This window comes from Talaromyces proteolyticus (genome assembly GCF_021365285.1).
Source record: "Talaromyces proteolyticus strain PMI_201 chromosome Unknown BGW36scaffold_2, whole genome shotgun sequence".
Classification (NCBI taxonomy): Eukaryota; Fungi; Ascomycota; class Eurotiomycetes; order Eurotiales; family Trichocomaceae; genus Talaromyces; species Talaromyces proteolyticus.
In genome coordinates, this window is record NW_025764278.1 from 1,896,963 (window position 1) to 1,912,558 (window position 15,596).

Below are 15,596 nucleotides of genomic sequence, written 5' to 3' on the forward strand. Positions count from 1 at the left end.
GGTGGTGTAATTACATGAATACAAGGCTCATTAGTCGACGAGTCCAATTATTGAAAAAATAACTATTTCATCCTTCAGAGTAGCAAAGCAAATATAATAAATACCCATGACTATCAAGCAAGTCGATATATACAGTTCGATATCAAGGGTAGCATACACCCAACGCCATTGCAGATGACCAGACCTGCAGGGACACATTAACTTAAACAATGGAAATGAATACAACAGCGCCGCCAAATAAAGCAGAGTAGAGAATTACAAGATCAAACCCTTCTGGAGCGAAATCTAAGAGTCGCGTGCAAGTTCATCCTTCTTAATCTCATCATCATCTTCATGCTCTGGTTTAGAGTCACTCGTCACCACCGCTGCCGTGGGTCCAGCTGGTGCTGGAAGGGATGACGTAGAGTGCGAGCGCAATGAACTGCAAGCGTCATTGACAGACTCGCTTCCGATCTGCTCAAAGCCCGAGTCCGAGTGGCCATCATCGCTTGGAAGCTGATGTTGCTGTAGATGGTGTACATGGGGTTGCGATTCCGAGACGTCGATTTGAAGGTCTGCGACATGCGGAGCAGCTATTGCTGGGCTATTGGGCTCGGAGGAATCAGCCGGGGCTTGGACGACGAGGACCTCGTCGGTAAAAATAACGTTGGTCTCGCGGAGAGGTGCGTTTTTCCTCTTCGGCAATGGAGGCGGTGGAACAGGTCGCTTGTCGCTTTGTAGAAAGTCAGGGAGTGGAGGGACCGGTTTTCTGCGCGGGACGTTGATGGAATTGGATTTGAAGCTGTTACGTTCTGGTGGTGGAAGAGGAGTGCCGGGTGGAGGTAGAGGACGACCGCGTCCGATGGGGTATTCTGGTGTGCCTGGTTTCGGGCCTGTATCTCCTGCCCTGCCTTGTTCACCCTTGGACAGAACATTCCAGCCCCATTTCTTTGCAGCAGCAGCTGTTGCTGTTCCCAGAGCAGCCATTGTTGAGCGTCTATCAGAGCTCGACTGTGTCAATGACCTTGAGATTCCCTCAAACGGTTTACTGCGCTTTTTCTCTTCATTGGTTATTGTAGATGTCAATGACACCGTGCTGGAAAAGGCCTCGGAGTGGGAAGAGTCTGGGCGTCGCGGGTCTTCGTTCTCTTTCATGTCGAGTGGCTCGGTAGAAAATAGGTCTTCGCCCTGAGGTTGGAATGAAGGCTTCTCAAAAGTATGTTCCTTTCGTGGGGACCCGTACGGCGTGCTTGAAATAGAGTTAGACTGAGAACGAGTCTTGATCTCAATCATCGAGCTGGTTGCATCTCGTTTCGCTTTGTCTCGTCCATTGACCTTCGGCATTTCACTATCAACCCTGTCTACCTTGCCATGATCGAGTGTGACAATGGGGTCAATAACGTTGGAAAAGGTTCGCGCGCGGATTGCTTCTGGAGGCGATGAGCTGATACGCTTATCAACTGAGGACGAAGCAGCGCCCTCCTCAATCGGCGTATCGGAAGAAGTCGATTTAGAGCTCTTGCGAGACTTCAAGCTCGGTGGGTATGGTTTGAAGAAATCAGGAGTACTCGAGCTGCGGTCATCCTTGGATTTCAAAGCCTCGGCGGGAATTGTATCAACAGATTCTTCGGACTCGTCATGTTCTTCCGTTTCGTCCGGTATTTCAACTTTGTCTATTATTTTTGGGATTTCTCGTTGCCAGACACCGCCACGGAAGGGTAAGGAGATTGTATCAAGGAACGGCACATCGTCCCAGTGAGGAAGCACGAGCGACTCTTCCACGACTTCTCTGATTCTACTTTCAATCGCCCGGAGAATGAACGTGTACGTTATTTGCCTGGCGCTGACGATGGGTTCAATGGACATGGTCATGTCAGGGTTGCTCGCGAAGCAGAACCAGATCCTATTGCTCGGGGGCGGCTTGAAGCGAAACAGCATATGACCCGTCAACTTCTTAAGTACCACGGCGAGCACCAGATCAACCTCTCTAGCCTTAAACCGCTGGCCAAGGTCGATTCGAGCAGTTGCAGAAATCTCAATACGAAAATTGCCACTGTAGTTTACATCAGCTTCCACAGTACAGTCTCCGTCGACAGTCAGATCCTTGAGCCTCGGATTCGTAATGAACGGTGCACCCTGGCCCATGTCTATTTTCCGTAACGCAATTCTGGAAATGAAATTCGGCTTAGGAACTCGCGAAATCTTCTTTGTGATCTTATTCCGAACGAACTCATGCATCTCAGGAGTTTTGTACAATGCAAGAAACAACCTCCCTAGCATCGCATTAAACCAACGTGTTTGTAAATGTTCTTCTGAGGAATGAAGGTCCTGAACCAGCTTGACAATGTCCTTGACATTGTACAACTGCGGCGAAGGGGGAGAATTCGGAGAATCAGGGATCTTCTCCTGGTTTTTCAGTAGGGCATGATAAAAGTCCTCTTTTCCCGACTGGGTTTCCGAGAATAAATAAAACGGAGGCGTCAGGCCACGTAGATCGGCAATTGAATCCTCTCGTCGAGCCAAACATATAGCATTTCGTTTGATATAAAGCTCTCCTTCTGGAATATCCTCCCCGCCGCCGTAGATACTAACGTCGTGATGTGCCAAAGAAATCACATGGCGTACTTCGACCTGCTGCTCATCGTCGTAGAGCATCAGATGGCCGTGCCTTATATACAAAATTAGCGCCAAACTTCGCTCGCAACACGGTGGTATATCCCAACATACCTCAAGACAATATAAAACACATTCCGCGCCTTCTTGAAATTTTTCGGGTTGTTATTATTATTATTCCCCGCAGGCTCGATCGTCGGCGGCTGCTTCCGGTCGAAGATGCTGCGATACATGGTCTTGTACACACTGGGGCTTTCCGAGGCCACAACGTCGCCCGCTGGCGTTGTCCGTTCAAGCGGCTTCCCATTCACTCCGCCGGGCACATATTCGCGACAGACAGCAAAGTAACCGGCGGCCACATCGGACTCGTGTGCCCGCTGGAATTTCTCGGCGAGGACATCGGTGCCGCTTTTCAGGCTGTATTGGTCATCGCTGGGGCGTTCGAGGAGGGAGGTGGTGCTAGTGCTGCTGCCACGACTAGCAGCAGTAGTGCTAGGTGCAGGGGGTCGAAGAGTAAGGTAGGCATGCAGGACCAAGAGGGCAATGATGAGAGGAAGAAACGTGACGCCGCCGAGGATGTATATGACAACGTATCCAGTGAAGGAACCCATTTGGAGGCCACCTCACAGCGGATGATGCAATGACCAATCCATGGAGAGGAACAACACGGAAGAAGTAGTCTGACTAGCAAGACTAGACTAGCCGAGAAGAAGTAAAGAAGCAGAAGACGCAGTGTAAGCAGATGGCGAAGCACCAACAAGGACCAGATGCCGTCACAGTTGTACGTAGTAACTGGAGCGTCCGGCCCATACAAACTAATTATTACAAAGGCAGCAGTCCGCCTAGCGCCAATCCCCGCCCGCCGATTGCAACGTCTTATCGTATCTACGTAATTAATTAATGCTAACTAATTAACGACTAGCAGCCCGATCTGCACCATTCAGTTTCCATCGTTTGCACATGTGGTATTATTATCTCTATTGCTTGTATGTACCAAACTCATCAACAGAAATACCAACAGGAAAACATCTTCGTATGTACATGCTATGCCATATGATGGTCGCCCGCTGGAAATGCCAAACATAAACCCAAAAGAAAAAAACCAAGATAGTACAGTCTGAAATAGATACAAATCCAATCCGTATATCAACAAAGCAAGTAAGTCTCGTAATGATCCATGACATGTAAAACCAGATCCAAATTTAAGGCTCGCGCTCAAGCCTCTTCGCGGTTGACGGGACATCGTCGTCCTCGAGATTGGCCAGTTCGTTATTCTCCGTATCAATAACCAGTCTAAGGCCGCCAGGAGTGCCTTTGCTCGGCGCCATCGCCTTTGCGAACTCCCTATTAGCGTTCATTCTCGCCTGCACGGGTGAGACAATCGGCGACAAACGCGGGCCAGCTGATCGCGACTCATCAGCCGACGCGATAACGTTCGAAACAGCCGTGTTCAGCTTGAGCTTGGGCTCCTGCACCGCTTTCCCTAGCTCCGAGACAATCGTTTGGAAATACTGCGCAGCCTGTTTTGTAATGGAATAGTCGAGAGGCGAATGATTCGCTTTGTTGCGGGCGAAAGGAGGTGCGCCGGCAGAAAGCAGCACGCGTACAGCCTTGAGGTTTCCCCAGGCACTCGCGTGATGCAGGGCCGTGTTCCCTGCATTATCCGTCAACGCCATCGAGGCGTTATGTGCCAGAAGCGCGGCGACCGTGGCCGTGTCCTCAGAGGCCATTGCCGTTCCCGCCGAGACAGCACGCGGTCGACCCGTGGGCGGGATATGGGAGGTACTGAGGGGAGTGTGGGTTGGATTGGAGCTTTGGGCGGCGAGCATAAGGGCGGTTTTGCCATTTTTATCCCGCCAGTTTATAATGTGTGGGAAGGTTTGGCAGAGGTGGTTGACGCAGGCGGCGTGGGAGTGAGAGGCGGCGAGGTGCAGGCTTGTTGAGGATTCAGTGTTGAGACTGATGCCAGGTGCAGAGTCATAGCCAGTTCTGTTGATATTTGGCGTACATGAATCATGGCCAAAGGATAGCAGGAGTTTCTAACCAAGAAAGGCCAGTTAGTCGATGTTGACAAGGAGTTGCAGAGGAGTCGGCGAACCAGGACGTGGACATGACCCTTGATAGCAGCGAGATGCAACGAGGTATTACTCTTGTCTGCGAAATCCGGATTTTCCAGATACGACGGGTTATTCTTCACAATGCGCTTGACCAGCAAGACATCGTTCTGCAGAATTGCACGTCGGAGACGCACGGGTACATCGAGCTCGACCCTACACTAACCCGTCAGCTGGGGTACACCTCAAATAAATCAAATGTATGCTTCTTGTAGTGTAAACCGGGCGGACTCACATTTCGGCTTCATGTTTAGCACCGCGGGCTCAGGTGGCACATGTCTGCACATTCGTTCGCTGAAGCAGCCAACATTGAAACTGGAGACACATCACTACTGGGAAGCCGCGTCAGGAGTTCACCAAGCCCGCGGCCCCCCCCCACACGGCGGATACTAAGAATAGAAGCTGCGATAAACACACTTCCCCAATGGGATAACTGCGTCCCTTATGTTCTCCTGTATGACACCTGCTATTGCTGATGTTGAACCCTCGCTGATTGTTACATACTGCCAGCTATCTTAACGCATATTATTGGATGTGTATATGAATATATGGCAAGGTCTGTTTACATTTTACCGTTTAACAGCTTTCTAACTGCCTGCGCGTGATCAAAATGATCATTTCTAGATATACTTATGTCAAGAATAATGATACTTTAACGTAGTAAACGACCTGAGCACATGTGGAGAAGAGAATAAATCGATTGAACCCCCATTTACTGAACGACTTAAAATACTCCCAATTCAATGCTCCTCTTGTAGTTGATGTTGATTTAGATAAATACTTCTATATGTATCAATTGATTTAAATAAATGGCGGCCTTTTCCGAACTGTTGCAACTCCGATATTCTAGCTTGGCGAACATTCCGGACGTCATATTACCAGCTACGACATTCCCAACAAATTTAAGACGTCCTCGTGGCTTCCACCGTGAGTATCCAGCCATATTCGTGTTTCGAGGGTAATACTAGCGCCTGCATCAAGCAGTAGTTTTACTACTGTCTTGTGATTTCTGTATATCGCATATAATAGTGGAGTCCACCCGTGGTGGTCGATGCGATTGTAGTCGAAAGAAACGGCTTTGGAGTCCAAATTGACATTTTTCGTAGAGAGAAGCAGCTTGACTACGGCTTCATGCCCCCATTCTGCTGCATATGATATCGGTGTCCTTTTCCTTGCATCTCCGGAGTCTGGATCAACATTATTTGCAAGTAGCAGCTCAACTACAGCTTTATGTCCTAATTGTGCTGCATGCGAAAGTGGCGTTCTTTCACCAATATCTGTGGAGCCTGAATAAGCATTTTCTGCGAGAAGCAGCTTGACCACAGCTTCATGTCCTTCCTGAGCTGCATGTAATAGCGGAGTGCTTCCTAAGTTGTCTTTACTTTCTACGTTGACACGTTTGGAAGCGAGAAGCAGATTAACCACAGCTGCATGCCCTCTCCCTGCTGCTTTTAGTAGCGGGGTTATTTTGAGTATGTCTTTACTGTCTGGGTTGACACCTTTTGTAGCGAGAAGCAGCTTGACAACAGCTTCACTCCCTCTGCCTGCAGCATAGAATAGCGGAGTTCTCCCATCTTTGTCTTTGCTGTCTGGGTTGATACCTTTTTGAGAGAGAAGCAGCTCGATTACAGCTTCACGTCCTTTCTCTGCTGCGTATGATAATGGAGTCCTTCCTCTTCCACAAGGGCTATCACTCCTAGGGTCCGTATTGTCACTTTCTTGAGAAAGAAGCAGCTTGACTATATCTTCATATCCTTTCTCTGCTGCATGTGATAGTGGAGTTCTTCCGAATTGATCTTCACGATTGGGATTGGTGCCTTCCTGAGAGAGAAGCAACTTCACCATTGTCTTATGCCCGCTTGATGCCGCAATTTCCAGTGGCGTATGTCTTCGTCCATAAATATCTCTGCCTGGGGTGTCTGCCGAAAAGCCCTTCCTCAATAATGCATCTATTGTGTTTGTCAGCCCAAAGTGTGCGGCGATATGTACCGCTAATCCATCAATTCTGTCAAGCTCGTCGCTAGTAAATAATGTCCATGCGGTCGCTTTCATTGCCTGGATGGCAGCAGCCACTTTCGCATTATTCTCAAGAAAAAACAGAATAGCATGGTCCAGCTCCATCGAGGCTGCTCGAGCATGATAGCCCCAATATCGAGCAGCATAATTATAAAGGGGATTTGACTGCAATCTTGCCTCAAGATCCTCAGAGGTTTGACAAGGGCCGACTTCAAAATTCTCAAATGACAGATACGTAACCAATACCGTGGTAATATCAGACTCAATATTAGGGAGCCATGTGTCCCAGGTCCGCTTAAAATATTCATGCGCTGTATAGTGGACCAATCGGATGTGTTCACTTCTCTCATCAACAGTGATTAAGCCAGCACATACAGAGACCATGACTTCTATGTCGGGAATGTTCTCATTGTCAAGCTCAGGCTTACCAACCTCAACAGCTAGAGCTTGTTGAAGCTCTAAACGTGATAAGGGTTTCTTAGCAAAGGTAATCCACGACAGAATTTGCTTCGCTAGTTTGCAACGTTCCTCTGCTTGGGTATCTATTCGCTTCATAGCATGCATGTAGGCGCGGTCCAATGCTTTAGTTCTCCCGACGTCATTAGGTGTATTGTCCTTTACCTCCAAATCCTTAAGCGCAATCTTTACCGCCCTAATTGTAGTCTTATCAACAAAAGAATCGATATAAAGTTTCACAAGTAGAAACCTAAATAATGTCAGCGAATGTTTTTTTAATAGCATGAGAGTGTTGCCCCATACATCTCTCCAGCTGCTTTAGAGACTCTACCCTTGATCTCTTGTAGTAGAGAAAGATCCTTTGAAGCTAGCAAAGGGATTTTTTGCAACCTACCGTCAATGTACTTCTGGACATCTATGTCGTGGGCGCGGATCATTAGTTTGATAGCTCCCCGAAATTCATTCTCGATCTCCTTGATAAACCGCGAAGTTGCAAAAATATTGGCACCAATTCTCTCTTGAATTTTGAACATCATTGATAAGAACACCATGCGTTCTTCTTGAGAGCCTTGAAATTCGTCGAGTGCGTCAACTACAATAAACACCCTGGAATAAGAAGCGGCAACGGAGCATAAAACCTCAAGAACTTCATCAGCTGAAGGGCTTGTTCCTTTAGAATTATAATGACCGTAAAGGCACATTAAACTTTCAGATGTAGGAATCCGGACTAGCTGCCTCAAAAGGCTTCTCATCATCTTGGCAGTTTGATTGTGCTGTTGCGGTTGCTGAAGACTAAAATATAGGTACGCAATACCTACGGTAGGGTCACTTCGGAATACGCTGTCGAGATGTTGAATAACAACAGAAGTGATAACTGTCTTGCCCGCTCCTGGTATACCCGGGCAGAAAAGAGTTTGATTTTCTTGTTCGAACCATTGTTTGAATTCATTTGATTCCAGCATCCATTCCCCAGTACCTTTCTGTCGTTTTGCAATGATATCACTTTGTTGATTAGTGAAGTCTGCTTCTGCGAGCCATTCCAAGATATCTTGATGTTTCTGATTCATTCCTTGTGTGCGAAGATATTTCACATCCTTTGAAACTGTCTCGTTCAATCTTAAGAGGTCTAAGAATAATTGTTAGTGAAATATCTTCGAAGTCTCACGTGTCAGGTTTGGTATTAAGTCTTTCTAGTTTCAATTACCTTCTTGACGATTTTGCAGCATATCAATTTCATTTTTCACTATCTCAAATTCATTAGGGTTCACATCGCCTGAACAGAAAAATCAAAGTGTGAGAGGCAATCCTACGTACTGTCCCTGGCCCATGAAGGCATAACACACACATTTTGTGGCCTCAGAATAATAAGCAATTCCCTCGCATATGCTGCAGCTGTGAGGGCTGCAAACTTTTTCCAGCTGTCATTCTTATGGGAATCCGAATAGTCAGAGATTCCCCGTATGACGAGGCATGGCAGATTATTCATTAGGCCCGCGGCCTCTGTCTCAAAACACAGAACATTGAGCTCTGAATTTCTAGCGTAATAATTTCTAGTCTTTGGATCCTTCATGACCGAATTCCCAGAGGCAATTGTACCGTAATGTATATAGACTTTACGCCCGCTTGGACGCTCTTTTCGATGGACCAATCCCTCGCTCCCACAATTGTGGCAGCCGTCTTCATCTTCACTTCCATCATCCTCACTATTTTCCGGCCCAGCTTGTCTATCTTTATGTTCATAGTTCGTACGATATAGGGAGTCTTGCGCCGGGTGTTGATAGTCAAGCATATCATCCATCCTTTTGATGTGAGTGGCAATACTGTCCGGTTTCTTGGGATCGTTGTGTAGTCGTTTCAACACCTGGGTTGCTCCAAGCAGTAAGTTTGGGGGAGCGTTCAAGTGGCCGGTTCGCTGAAAACAATTTTCGGATAGTCTTTTGCCAAAGTCATATTGCACAACACCAGGCTGTGTTCCCTCTGGAACGCTAACAACGACATCACCGAGCCGAATGTCTCTTTTTTTTGTTGGAGCCCCCCCTCCAATGCCTACCATTAAGCCAAATTTCAAATTCGGAAAAGACCTAACCATGTCTCTAGCAACACTGGCAGCGTTACATGTTCCCACACGGCCCATTTGCATGCACCCAACTACCACGTAATGATCACGAATCCGACCAAATGTATAAGTGTTATGGTCGTTTATCGTTGGATGTTCTGGGCCTTGATATTCTTCGTCCAGCATTCGACAAGCAGCCATGAGTTCCTCATGCAAGGCACAGATCCAAGCAACTGTATACATCTCCACGAACGATTCGGGTGTTTTCGATTCGGCATCGTTGGGGGACGACTCACTAGCACCTTGGGAAAGCATCGTACTCCGTATTCTGACTTCAGGGTTTTCAGTTGGAGGGATGATAGTTTCGGGGTGCGACGGTGCTACAATGTTGGAATTTTCGTGGTCTTCGAGAGATTCTAAGCCATGATTCACACGGAGTGATGTTCCCAACCCAGCTCGGTAGGGCTGAGGTCGTGCAGACATCTCTAATTCGCGAGCGTTTTTAGCCAAACACAGATGTGAAAGAGGCAGTTTGGCACAATCATAGATTACAGATGGATATGCTTACCTTTCTCATTTCCTTGTTTAATTTTATTGATATTGAGATAATAATCATTCAGCCTCCGTTGACTATCAGGCTGAGAGAACTAGCTATCCATAGTAGGTAACATTCTCAGCCTCGCTGGTGGGGGGTTGTCACAGTGTCACATCGCCATTTTGATGCAGGCTTATCACATTCTAGCCGCCCTTTTGCAGGTAATACCAATCTTATTGGACGAACCCCCAAAATCCTATACGCACAGGGTGTGGGACCTCTGGTCTAAAATTAAAGAATCTGCCTAGGGTTAATTGATATTTCTCACTGCGAAGTGTCCCTGGGCGCCAAATGTCGTCGTCGTATTACTTCTCTCTTTGTATCGAGAACCGGCCTATGAACACCGATAATAGAGTCTCACTTACCTGTAACGTCATCTCGAAGAATAAATTGATATGTTCTACATAAAAGACCATCCCCTTGTTATCAAGCATTGCTACATGTAGTCTAAATTCTCAGCACGCCGGTTATAAACAGAATAGGACTCGTATGTTATCCTATCAATGGCTCAATGTGAGAAATCACCGTCAGACAAGCACAACACCGACGTTTGTAAACTAACCCTAGCGAGAGAATTCAATGTAGCTCCTGCCTTTCGAAATAGCTAGCCTACGTCTGCGAATGTGACTGGCTGTGAAGTTGAAAATACCTTGTTGCCCATATCTTCTCATTCCCATCTCTCCTGTCTCAAATAACAAGTTGGTCATCCAGAAGATGGCTTGTTAGCCCGGCTGCTCGGCAAACCGGCAAGATCTTTCATCCATACATAACAGAACAATGGGACGCGCAAAGACAAACTCACGGGACCGCCATGCGAAATAAAAAATTTGAAAGAGAATATCAAGATGTGAAATAATAGGCATTCTTGAGGGTACAGCGAAAGCTCGTACATCTAACAAATGCGGTAAACGAGAAACGGCTCAATCGCTGTAATATCAAGAGCCATGCTAGCAAACAATAAAATGTGTGCGTCATGAAGAAGACCAGATCGTAATGTGTCATAATTACCATACCGCCAGACAGCTCGATCGAGTGATAGATGTTCGCAAATAATGTGCCCATGAAAATTGAGCTTCGATGTTCGGGTGATCATCGTAACTAATATCCTACTTACGTCCTTCATTTGGTTCCCAATGGATCGGCTCGAAGTCTGAGTTGAGAAAGTGTGCTTGATTGTACGGGGAGCTGCTGCGAATGTTAGTCTGCGAATGGCGTTGAGGAGCATTAATTACTTACTTCTTAAAGGGAGTGGTAACTGGAAGCGAGTGGCTAAGGTTTTGTTTCATCACAAGTGGATTCAGTCTAATCTGAGGTCCATCGTTCGATTTGTTTTGGACCGGGCTTAGTGGAAGAGTTGAAGGAGTAGGAGAAGACACGGTGGTCGGCACTGAAGGACTCATGGATGGAGAATAATAGTCGTGCTGTGGAGGCGATGGCATGTAACCTTGCGAAGACGGCGGCAACATGGAGCTCGACGTAGGAGTATACGGAGATGGGTCCATCATCAACCCCGGAATCGACATGAGATGCGGGTTGACATCAAAAGGCAGCGCTCCTTCATCCCATGGGGTGTAATTCATTGACATTCCATATTGATAATTCACCACAGGTGACATATGGATAGTGGGCTCTGCCGAGTACAAAATATCGTAATGGCCGCTAACTCACAAGTCAGTACTCAGCTCAATCATATTAAAGGTATGACTCAAGACGTACGGGCGATATAAGAGCTTGATGGTCGCAGAGGTTTGTCTGCTTGGCGACAAAAGATGCGGAGTAACTGCATCGCCCTGACTCCGGTCCAGATAGAGAATCTCGACAGCAATACCGGACTGTTCGATGACTCCATCTACAAGTGCCTGTAGTCCAACTTCATCAATCTCGGATTTTGTAGGTTCGATTTGAGTAGCGCAATATTGATCGAGAGGGGTGGAGAGGAATGCTTGGTATCGGACGTGATTAATTTTCATCCAAGAGCTAGTGAGAAGCTATGATCAATCCAATTGTGTTAGTTATCATATCCCGAATGTCGAAATGCAAGGCTGGCCCACCCTGAAATGTGTGATAATAGACATAGACTCGTTAAAGTCGTTGAAGATGTTCACCAAGAAGGTTTCATCGGGCACGCCTTTATTTATCGAGTCAATGACTTGATTAAAGGTCTCCACCGTAGCATCCACAAAAGTCTCATACAGATATTCTTGATGTCCCACTTGGTCGAGCATGCTGTTCATAGACTTGATTCGAGCGAGTTCTTGTTGAACTTTTACTGTATCGCGGAGAATAAAGAGGTTTTCAAAGTAGCCAAATGCAACCGCTAAGCCAAATAAGCGTGATTTTCCAACTGACATGGTCTTGTTCCATACCTCTCCATCCACAATTCCCATCTCCCTTCATTACTCGTGTAAAAGGATGCGTTACCGCAAGAGCCTAGAACAAGTCAGACCTTCAAATAACAAGTCGGCGTGGCGGCACATACATTTGTTTTGGTGACATATGTTGGGTCGGCGTTTGAGTATTCAGCAGCAATTGTTCGGCTGGTTTGTTTTGCGGAAACTAAAGGGCCCTGTTACCAGTAGTCAGCCTCAGCAAGGTGGATTTATGTTCAATATCAACCAACCTGTACGTCGGGTTCATATTCATTTGAGAGTTTCTGGAAACGTTCCAGTTCTTCTCGAGATAGAGGCTCCATAGTGGAAAATCTAGAATTTGGCGCAACAGAGAGGTTTATCAAAGGTGGTGGGTCGTAGTTTGTATCGTGTGAGTTTGAGCTTGTATTACCATCAAAGTTTGACGTGTAGTCAGTCTGCAGGAAGTGACCGTATAGACTAGCGTGGTTAAATAAATTGTCTGCGATGTTCACGGCATCACAAAGATGGTGTATTTTCGGCTCCAATGTTCTAAAACGATGGATTGCTACCGACGGCATTGTCATTCAGTCAGTTCACGAAGACAACAATTTTGAGAAGCAAGAATAGACGGGCACAAACATTAGAGAAGCATCTTAACAGGACCGAATAGCTCTCTTATCACCGCGGGACTCCGACATGCAGAAAAAGCAAGCCTGTGGGGAAGGCTAGACGGACCAGGGTTCAAGTAACAGCCGTTATGCTTGTAGCCGATCAGCGGAGGGAGCTGACATGGATCTTCTTTGGTACGAATAATACTTCCGGTGGGCAAAGTCGAAACGGGCCCAGTGGCACCAGGCGCCTGGTTCAATTGGTCTCGCTTTGAAGCACTAAAAGCTCATGCAGCGCAAGCCGCCGATTGCAAGACCAGCTAGCTGTTGGGCTCGACGCCAATCCTCTTCCAAATGTTGAGTGCTTATTATTTTTCCGGGCAATCAAGTCCGAAATTCGAATTCACGTGGAAGAAATTACAGTAATCGGCGTGCACCTAGAGTCCGAGTGTCAGAAGGTAATATCAGAATTGACTGTCGCTGGTTTCAACAGTATTGGCAAACTATATCTCTCTCCACAATGCCAGCAGCACGACCACGGTGTAGCTATTCGGTATACGGACAAGCGTGTTAGATGTACGCCGAAACACAGGCGAACCACGAACGGGCGTGGGGAGTATAGTTGAGAAAATATAGTCTGAGGGGGCAAAAACAAAAACAAAGAGTGGCCCAAAGAGGATATAAGAGAGTAGAAGCCTACTATAGTCAGATGGCGAGCGTGCAAGAACATGCAGATGACGAACGAGGCTGTCGGTTTTTGAAGGAGGGGCCCTCGGGTGAGTGCGGGGTGACGTGAGCAGTGGAGGATCCAGGGATTTTGGTCGAGGCTGGACGATTGATGATTGACCCAGAAAACGAGAGAGAGAAGAACGAGAAAGAGAGAGTTGAAAAAGGGTGTATGGGTCACCTACAGGCCAATGCCAAGTACAGTCTGCTGGCTGATTTACCAGCAATTCGTCCAGGTTGCGGCGGGAGTGACAGGCTGAGGACGGGCCGGGAAGGGAGATCTGTGGACGGGACGATAGGAAGCAGCTGGATATGCGGGTAGCATCCGTCGTTCGGTAGTATTGTTGTTATTGTTGTCGCTGTTGTTATTATTGGAGTCGGTGATGCGAGAAGCGAAAGCGCAAGCGGGGAAGCCGCGGGATGATTGGGTGCAGCACAGGGATCGGGGCAGCTTCCGAGCCGTATTATTAGTACGTATTCCTTACCTTACCTTACCAATTACTTAATGCGACAAGGCTATTCTTCTATCACTCTTCCCATGCAGTGCCCACCATTTAATATTATCACTAGCCAACACACGCAACTATCTAGTCCCCACACGTGCTGCCACTGCATTTTTCCTGGATCTCTATCTATGGGTGCTACGTGCCTATTGACGTCCTTGGTTATTGGCACGGAACCATGTTGCTGTTGTCTGTTGATTGCCTGCTGAGCATAAGCTGGCTGGAATCGTGAGACGGGTATATTGCCATCATGATCAGCCTGTTGCTTCACACCATCATGGCCCTTCGCCCGTGTCACACCTATCGGAACAGTTGTCCCAATGGCCAAGGCTCTAACAGATCCCGATCGTTCAGCCGAGTCGCCGTCTCTGTGCGCGCTCTCGCGAGGCCACATGTCACAGACCCTACCTACGATCGATGATCCAGCGCTCAGGGCGTCACTCTAGGTCTGGTGCTAGAAGAACCAGGCTAATAACTTAATAAGCAACAACCGTTTCTTCATCCCAACGCTATCACCAACAACTATTCCCCAAAGACGTTAAGAACAAGAATCCACTATGAGAAATGAGAAGTGCCGACAGCTCGTAGTCGCTAGATGTCTTGAGAACTAGATTGTGATAATAATAACCAGCCTAGCCAAGAGACTAGGCGGGTTCCCAGCGCTGATGCTAAAAATGCCACGGTGAGAACTAAAAGAGCGAGCAGGTTGCCGGCTGCGGGCAACAGGCGGGGTTGTACTGGTACCACTAACTACTAGCAGCACTGCAGCCGGTACACATGTACCGATACATGTCCGTATTCTAATATTTAGGTGAAAATTCAAGGCTGACCGGTTGTGATCGTCTGGCCGACTTGCTGGAAGTCGAAACGAAGTCTAGCAAGGAATCTCGCTGATCAATGCTCAATTCATATAGCACCGAAAAAGAAAGGAGGAAGAGCTGCACCTCAGTTCTCCACATTGACCACCTACATATTTGCTCGGGGATCCAAAACCCGGACGTCGACGAGCAATTTCGGCATAAAGGCACATGCTGCATCGTACATAATCACGGCACACATTGGCATTATCTCGTATTGATTGTAATATCAATACGTCTTCAAGCTTCACATGTAAACAGTGTTTCATATATATATAGCAGCGCATAACACCCAATCAGCTACGTTGATTACAACATACATCCAATTAATTTATTCCCTGTTATGTCGAAATAAATGTTACATGAAGTGCATACATGATGTGGCGTCGGGTAAAAATCGGCACCGAGAGTAGAGAACCGTATCCATAATAATTTGATATATCCATTGGCGTTATTGCATCTCACCAATTTGCAGCCTTCTTATTGATATCAATTATTAACGGGGAGCTAAGAATCTCCGAGGAAAAACTAGAAATAAAGCAAGTATCGCACATACGCTAATATTCATGAGTATCATGAAGTTAATCTCAGCGCAGTGATGGAATGGCGGGGCCCCAACGAATAAAATTTTTAAATTTCAAAAACAAGGAAACCCTTGACTAGTGTAATAACCCGAAATTAAAAAAAATGAAAAATAAAAATAAAAAGAGTAACTAGAAAAG

General features: G+C 46.9%; 3 protein-coding genes across 3 annotated transcripts; all 3 read right to left on the reverse strand.

The window, feature by feature from the left end:
* Window positions 1–28: 28 nt before the first annotated feature.
* BGW36DRAFT_404066 (uncharacterized protein) lies at window positions 29–3,369 on the reverse strand. Its single transcript, XM_046218917.1, has 2 exons — window positions 2,707–3,369; window positions 29–2,647 (listed from the first exon to the last, which is right to left on the reverse strand). The coding sequence occupies exons 1-2, from the start codon at window positions 3,201–3,203 to the stop codon at window positions 286–288; spliced, it is 2,859 nt and encodes a 952-aa protein (XP_046076758.1). The 5' UTR covers window positions 3,204–3,369; the 3' UTR covers window positions 29–285.
* A 425-nt stretch (window positions 3,370–3,794) lies between these two features.
* Window positions 3,795–9,717, reverse strand: BGW36DRAFT_423289 (ankyrin repeat-containing domain protein; the record flags this gene model as incomplete). The annotated part of the gene is made up of 6 exons (XM_046219816.1): window positions 3,795–4,631; window positions 4,691–4,862; window positions 5,593–7,428; window positions 7,482–8,304; window positions 8,383–8,421; window positions 8,493–9,717. 6 exons carry the CDS (start codon window positions 9,715–9,717, stop codon window positions 3,795–3,797), a joined length of 4,932 nt encoding a protein of 1,643 aa, XP_046076759.1.
* A 1,111-nt stretch (window positions 9,718–10,828) lies between these two features.
* BGW36DRAFT_91266 (putative ubiquitin thiolesterase) lies at window positions 10,829–13,001 on the reverse strand. The gene is made up of 7 exons (XM_046222698.1): window positions 12,450–13,001; window positions 12,309–12,395; window positions 12,196–12,259; window positions 11,881–12,146; window positions 11,546–11,817; window positions 11,066–11,488; window positions 10,829–11,017 (listed from the first exon to the last, which is right to left on the reverse strand). The coding sequence occupies exons 1-7, from the start codon at window positions 12,762–12,764 to the stop codon at window positions 10,936–10,938; spliced, it is 1,509 nt and encodes a 502-aa protein (XP_046076760.1). The 5' UTR covers window positions 12,765–13,001; the 3' UTR covers window positions 10,829–10,935.
* Window positions 13,002–15,596: the final 2,595 nt, after the last annotated feature.

What these genes read in the sequence shown, in the direction of transcription:
- BGW36DRAFT_404066 (XM_046218917.1), bottom strand. Translation starts at nt 3,203, where the DNA reads ATGGGTTCCTTCACTGGATACGTTGTCATATACATCCTCGGCGGCGTC. An exon ending in GTGTTTTATATTGTCTTGAG is followed by an intron (nt 2,648 to 2,706) that starts GTATGTTGGGAT and finishes TTTGTATATAAG; the next exon opens with GCACGGCCATCTGATGCTCT.
- BGW36DRAFT_91266 (XM_046222698.1), bottom strand. Translation starts at nt 12,764, where the DNA reads ATGACAATGCCGTCGGTAGCAATCCATCGTTTTAGAACATTGGAGCCG. An exon ending in ATCAAGCTCTTATATCGCCC is followed by an intron (nt 11,489 to 11,545) that starts GTACGTCTTGAG and finishes CTTGTGAGTTAG; the next exon opens with CGGCCATTACGATATTTTGT. An exon ending in GTTACCACTCCCTTTAAGAA is followed by an intron (nt 11,018 to 11,065) that starts GTAAGTAATTAA and finishes TAACATTCGCAG; the next exon opens with CAGCTCCCCGTACAATCAAG.